The sequence below is a fragment of the Bidens hawaiensis genome, unplaced genomic scaffold (assembly GCF_021521415.1).
Source record: "Bidens hawaiensis isolate Kalapana, Puna unplaced genomic scaffold, B.hawaiensis_p1.1 tig00026213_1, whole genome shotgun sequence".
NCBI classification, from domain to species: Eukaryota; Viridiplantae; Streptophyta; class Magnoliopsida; order Asterales; family Asteraceae; genus Bidens; species Bidens hawaiensis.
In genome coordinates this window covers 200,452-207,656 of record NW_027494220.1, presented here as the reverse complement: position 1 = coordinate 207,656, position 7,205 = coordinate 200,452, and the positions used below count along the sequence as shown (strand labels likewise).

Here is a 7,205-nt window from a genome sequence, read left to right as displayed (position 1 = left end):
AAATTTTTGTGAAAAAAAAACTTTAAATTATTTTATTCAAGGTTGTTAGTCAATTAGTCAAAGCCATTAAAATCTCCTTTAATTTGGTCAAAAAAATTAAAGTTTTGGTTAATGGTTCCTTTAATTTGATCAAAAAATTAAAGTTTTGGTTAATGGTGATTGAAGTTTCAACTCATGTGGTTATGGTGAATGAGTTGGTTTTTCAACTATAAATACCAAGGTATTCTTTGGTTGAACGACACACCAAATAACACATTATCTCTTGTGTTTTCTCTAACTTTCTCCCTAAAGAATTCCAACATTCTTGATCATCTTCATCATTTTGTTTAAGGTACTATTCGGGTGCTAGAGCCCTCCCCGGCAGTGACATTGCTTAGGCCGTTGTACCTTGGGAAACAAAACGGGGAGTAACCCGGAATTTGTTTTAAGGGCCACGTGTAAAACACGATCCTCGGCCACAAAGACTAAGACACCATTCTTCTTCTACACCTTTCTTGCATTATTTTATTTCAATTGTATTGTAATTTTGATTTTTTCCGGTGTAATTCGTATTGTAATTTACTTGTTTTCCTAGATAGGTTTGATTCCTTGTATTGTAATCATTTTATTAAAACTGTTTTATTTTTATACGCGAATGGTTTCCTAAAATCTTAAAACAAATTTTTTAAAAATCACCGTTCGTGTATTCAAAACATTCTCGTGTGACTCAAACTAGTTTTGTTTCACGCGGTTGTGTTTTTAAAAAACATTTTTTTTTCCGTTTCTATTCAAAGGAGCGACTTTGTAGAAACGGAAACCGATTACAATTCGGATTTTTTAACGCTAAACTCTTGGAAAAACCCATTGTTTGGTCCCTTCAAAGTTGGACTTAGAACACCTTTGGTGGGTTAATTCAAGAGTTCGGATTAAAAAGTTTTGCGTAACTTTAATTTAGTGGGAGCGACCACTATTAATATTTCCGAAAAACTAACTTAGCATAGTTTATTTTTCAGAAAAAATGATATCACCATCATCGAGCAAGGTTACCGGTACGCCTTTGTCCGTTATGGTAGGAGCGACTACCATGGCTAATCACGCTGAAAAACCCGAGAAGTTCTCAGGTTTGCACTTTAAATGGTGGCAACAGAAGATGTTCTTCTATTTGGCTACCTTGAACCTTGCGAGGTTCTTGACAGAATCCGCTCCCCTAGCTACTAACGCGGAGGGGGAGACCGACGCTCAAACTTTGAGTGCGGTAGATGCATGGAAGCATTCGGAATTCTTATGTCGAAACTATGTGTTAAACGGTTTAGTTGACGCGTTGTATAACGTGTACTCTTCAATAAAGATTGCCAAAGAATTATGGAAGTCTTTAGACAAAAAGTACAAAACGGAGGATGCGGGAACAAAGACATTTGTTGTCGCCCGTTTCTTGGACTATAAAATGGTTGACTCCTAGACTGTAATTAGTCAAGTCTAAGAGTTGCAAGTTATACTTCACGACATCTTTGCAGAGGGAATGACACTTAGTGAGACATTTCAAGTGGCAGCGATGATTGAAAAATTGCCTCCTAGTTGGGTTGAGTGTAAGAATTATCTTAAACACAAGCGAAAGGAGATGACCATTGATGATATCATTGTTTGAATTCGGATAGAAGAAGACAATAAGAGAGCTCAAAAAGGTAGTCTAGTGGATGTTTCCGCCAAGGCTAACTTAGTCGAGTATGGTCAATCCTCCAAAGGGGGCAACAAGGGCAAAGGAAAAGGTAACAAAGGGAAATCGAAAGTGGACCTTGGCGTGAAGAAAGGGGTTGTGAAAAAGAAGCCTCCATCTTTCCAAGGACCATGTTACAACTGTAACGAGTTGGGGCACCGGGCGAACCAGTGCAAGAAACCGAAGCGCAAGCGCGCGCATTTGGTGGACGAGGATGGCACTCCTCTCGTGGCGATGATTACCGAGGAAGCGGCTTTCATCGAGGAAGTCAACGTTGTGGGAGACGCTCCCAAAGGGTGGTACGTTGACACTGGCGCAACCCACCATGTTTGCGGCGACAAACAACTCTTTAAGAATTTCAAAGAGGCGGCGGATGACCAGAAGCTTTACATGGGGAATAAGGCGACTGCGGACATCATGGGGAAGGCGATGTGGTCTTGAAGTGGACTTCTGGCAAGGAGCTCACGTTGACCAAAGTTCTCTATGTTCTCGAGATTCGCAAGAATCTTGTCTCGGGATGGATGCTCAACAAGCATGGATTTCGCTTGGTGATTGAATCGGATAAATTTATTTTATTGAAAAATGGAATGTTTGTCGGCAAGGGCTATGCCGACATTGCTATGTTCAAATTGAATGTAACTGTTGTCAAAAATTCTATGAATAAAATTGCAACTTCTATTTATATGCTTGAGTCGTCAAATTCTAAGTCTTGTGTTTGGCATGGTAGACTAGGACATGTAAATTTTAATTAAATTCGACGTTTAATTAAATTAAATAGCATTCCATGTTTTAAAATCGATTCAAAATATACATGCGAAATATGTGTTGAATCCAAACTAACGAGAAAGCCTTTCAAATCGGTTCAACGAATAACCGAACCCCTTGATTTAATCCACACCGATGCGTGCGATTTAAAAGCCACTCCCACAAGAGGTGGAAATAAGTATTTCATCACGTTCATTGATGATAGTACTCGGTATTGCTATGTATACTTACTTAAAAGTAAGGATGAAGCAATAGACAAGTTTATCTTGTATAAAGATGAGGTTGAAAATCAACAAAAACGGAGAATAAAAACTTTGCGAAGTGATAGGGGTGGTGAATATGTTTCACCATTTGCGGAAATATGCGCAAAAAGTGGCATAATACATGAGTGTACCCCACCTTATTCTGCACAATCAAATGACATTGCGGAATGAAAGAACCGTACATTGAAAGAGATGATGAATGCCATGTTGATTAGCTCGGGCGTGAGCTATGACTTGTGGGGGGGGGAGGCTATTCTCTCGGCCAACCATATCTTGAATAAGATACCCCGCAAGAAAACGGACGTGACTCCGTATGAGTTATGGAAGGGTAAAAAACCTTCATACAAATACATTCGAGTGTGGGGGTGCCTTGCCAAGGTGACGGTTCCGCCACCAAAGGCACTAACGATAGGACCTAAAACCGTGGATTGTATATTCATTGGAAATGCACACCATAGTAATGTGCATAGGTTTCTTGTACATGAGTCCAAGAATCCCAATGTACATGAATGCACTATTTTTGAGTGGAGGACCAACGAATTTTTTCCTTATTTAAGGAAAACACATGCGAGTTCATCAAGAGCGGTTGATGAAGCAAGTACATCAAGAGCGATTGATGATACGGTTCATGATGAGAGACATGAACGACCCGAAATTGAGGAATGTGAGCTTAGACGAAGCAAAAGACAAAGGATTGAAAAATCTTTCAGTCCTGATTTCGTGAACTACATGGTTGAGGGTGAGCCCAATACGTACCGCGAGGCGGTTACCTCCGCGGAATCACCTCAATGGAAAGAAGCAATTAAGAACGAGATAGATTCTATATTGCAAAATCATACTTGGGAGTTAGTAGATCTTCTGCCGGGTTGTAAACCCCTTGGATATCATTGGATATTCAAAAGAAAGATGAAAGCCGATGGAAGTATTGATAAATACAAGGCAAGGTTAGTGATCAAAGGGTATAGACAAAAGGAAGGTCTAGACTATTTTGATACTTACTCGCCGGTCACACGAATAACCTCAATAAGGTTGGTTCTTGCAATCGCGGCTTTATGAAATTTGGAAATTCACCAAATGGATGTAAAAACCGCATTTCTAAATGGCGATTTAGATGAAGAGATTTACATGGAGCAACCCGAGGGTTTCTCCGCCCCAGGGAAAGTGGGCAAAGTATGTAAACTCGTCAAGTCATTGTATGGCTTGAAGCAAGCACCAAAACAATGGCGTTTAAAGTTTGTTCATGTCATGCTTGACAATGGTTTCAAAATAAATGAGTGTGACAAATGTGTCTATGTAAAAGACACGCCTAGTGGTTACGTGATTTTATGCCTTTATGTAGATGACATGCTCATCATTGGGAGTAACGAGAACATGATTAAATCTACAAAAGACATGTTGAAAGCAAGGTTTGACATGAAATATTTGGGTCTTGCGGATGTGATTCTTGGGGTACAAATCACTAGAGCCCAAAATGGTCTAATCTTGAGTCAATCTCATTATGTGGATAAAATTCTTGAGAAATTCAATAAGGATGACACGCGTGTCGCATCAACTCCAACTGATACGACCCACCATCTATCTAAAAATAGAGGCGAGGGTGTTGCTTAGTTAGAGTACTCAAGAATTATTGGTAGTCTAATGTATCTTATGACATGTACTCGACCCGATCTAGCTTATGCCGTGGGTAGGCTAAGCAGATATACTAGTAATCCGAGCGTGGAACATTGGAAAAGTATAACACGGGTTCTAAGGTACTTAAGATACACAAGAGACTATGGACTCCATTATAATCGAGATCCAGCTGTGATCAAAGGATACAGTGATGCAAATTGGATTTCGGATATAAAAGATTCTAAATCAACAAGTGGATATGTATTCACACTTGGTGGTGCAACTATTGCTTGGAAGTCTTCTAAGCAAACGGTTATAGCTAGATCCACGATGGAATCGGAGTTTATTGCCTTTGATAAATGTGGTGAAGAGGCGGAATGGCTACATCAATTTATGGAAGATATTCCAATATGGCCAAAGCCTTTGTCGGCTATTATGCATACATTGTGACAGTCAATCAGCGATTGGTAGAGCCCATAGCGTGATGTACAATGGCAAATCAAGGCATATTCGACGTAGACATAACACGGTACGACAACTACTCACAACGGGTGTTATCACGATTGACTATGTGAAGTCAAAATATAACATTGCAAACTCGTTAACAAAAGGCTTAAGCAAAGAGTTAGTTAACAAGTCGTCAAAAGGAATGGGACTAAAGCCCATGGGAAAAAGGGGACATGAGGGAAACCTAACCTAGTTGATTGGAGATCCCAAGATCTAGGTTCAATAGGACAACTTAATCATGAAACCAAGGGTGGTCACTGTGGGGGAGTACCCCAAACCAAACTAAAGGGCGTTGCGTGTGCGCGCGTCCTAGTCCATTCCAATCAGTGACACATGTTGTAAGGATAAGCATAATAAAGGTTAATGATTTGTGGAAATCAACAAACCTATTGCTTTTAATGATTCGAGCGAGAATCACCTATGTGAGAGAGAACTAGGGTCGGTTCGAATGGATTTTGGGGAAAATATCTAGAGCTCTCACAGAACCAGGCTAGTGTTCCAGGACCATAATAGAACACGACAGCGAGGGGTTGGCCAGACCAGCGAGAGTGTGTGAAGTGTATTGTCGTCTACATAAATGGGGGTATGTTCAAAGACATCATGTCTACACACCGCTAGGAGACTAAGTATGCTTCACAAAGGAAGGTTCAAAGGGTAACACCTACCTATCCTGCAATGCTCAACCGTTGAATTGAATCTAAGAAACTTGCATGTATGGATTGATCTCAATGTGAAAATGAATGAGTTTTGTTTTCACATGTGGGGGATTGTTGGAAAATATGTGGAAATGAATGAGTTTTGTTTTCACATGTGGGGGATTGTTGGAAAATTTTTGTTGAAAAAAAAAACTTTGAATTATTTTATTCAAGGTTGTTAGTCAATTAGTCAAAGCCATTAAAATCTCCTTTAATTTGGTCAAAAAAATTAAAGTTTTGGTTAATGGTTCTTTTAATTTGGTCAAAAAATTAAAGTTTTGGTTAATGGTGATTGAAGTTTCAACTCATGTGGTTATGGTGAATGAGTTGGGTTTTCAACTATAAATACCAAGGTATTCCTTGGTTGAATGACACACCAAATAACACATTCTCTCTTGTGTTTTCTCCAACTTTCTCCCTAAAGAATTCCAACATTCTTGATCATCTTCATCATTTTGTTTAAGGTACTATTCGGGTGCTAGAGCCCTCCCCGGCAGTACACATTGCTTAGGCCATTGTACCCTAGGAAACAAAACGTGGAGAGACCCGAAATTTGTTTTAAGGGCCCCGTGTAAAACACGATCCTCGACCACAAATACTACGACACCATTCTTCTTCTACACCTTTCTTGCATTATTTTATTTCAATTGTATTGTAATTTTGATTTTTTCCGGTGTAATTCGTATTGTAATTTACTTGCTTTCCTAGATAGGTTTGATTCTTTGTATTGTAATCATTTTATTAAAAGTGTTTTATTTTTATACGCGAACGGTTTCCTACACCTCCTTCTCGATAGCCCTATATTAATGACTTTACGAAGCTCCAACATATCTCTAACCGAGAAACCAAAGATAGAAGGAACTTTGCACAAACGATTGATGTGCTCCCACCATCAGAAATCAATAACCCCAACTTTATTACCAGAACTTGAATACAAAGAACACTATGAGTCTCTCAATACAACTTTATTACAACCAATATCGAACAATTAATACAACCACTGTAACAATAGATCATCATTGTGATGATCTATATTATGAATCTCTCAAACAATCAAGATCCAAAACTATAGAAACCCTAACTGTGATAAAACGAGAGAGAAACGAGATGGTGAATATGAAAAATATCTCGGATGGTTTTAACAGACTCTCTCTCCTCTTCTTTTATACTTCTCTGCTACAAGCCCAATAACAGCAACGATTCCAATAACTGCTACAAGACCAATGCACCAGCTCAAACTCCAAAAGTACATGAATACACAAAACAAACACAATATTAAATAAACTATTATATAACTAATATAAATGTGACAATAACTGATATGACCTAATTTCTTTAACACCCCTATAGATCAGTTATTGAAACATATCAAACATTCCTAATAATAAACAAACAAAATAATGATGTGAATGAAACAAAAATTTCGTGTAGATGTCTGCAAGCTGATCATTAGAATCCGTTTTGACCACCTTGAGAAATCCAGATACAATCTCTTCTCGAAGATAAAACAAGTCTATTTCAAAATGCTTATTCCTGTTGTGAAAGACAGGATTTGCATTGATTGCCACAGCAGCACTATTATCACAGTGCAGTTCAATGGGTAGTACCACATTTAATTGTAACTCTCGCATAAGATTGACCAACCAAATAAGTTCAAAAGCAGCATCACGC

At 38.7% G+C, this 7,205-nt stretch overlaps 1 protein-coding gene across 1 annotated transcript; it reads left to right on the top strand.

The window, feature by feature from the left end:
* The first annotated feature begins 1,063 nt into the window (after positions 1-1,063).
* Positions 1,064-2,134, top strand: LOC143573133 (uncharacterized). Its single transcript, XM_077058094.1, has 2 exons — positions 1,064-1,406; positions 1,635-2,134. The coding sequence occupies exons 1-2, from the start codon at positions 1,064-1,066 to the stop codon at positions 2,132-2,134; spliced, it is 843 nt and encodes a 280-aa protein (XP_076914209.1).
* The last annotated feature ends 5,071 nt before the right edge of the window (positions 2,135-7,205 follow it).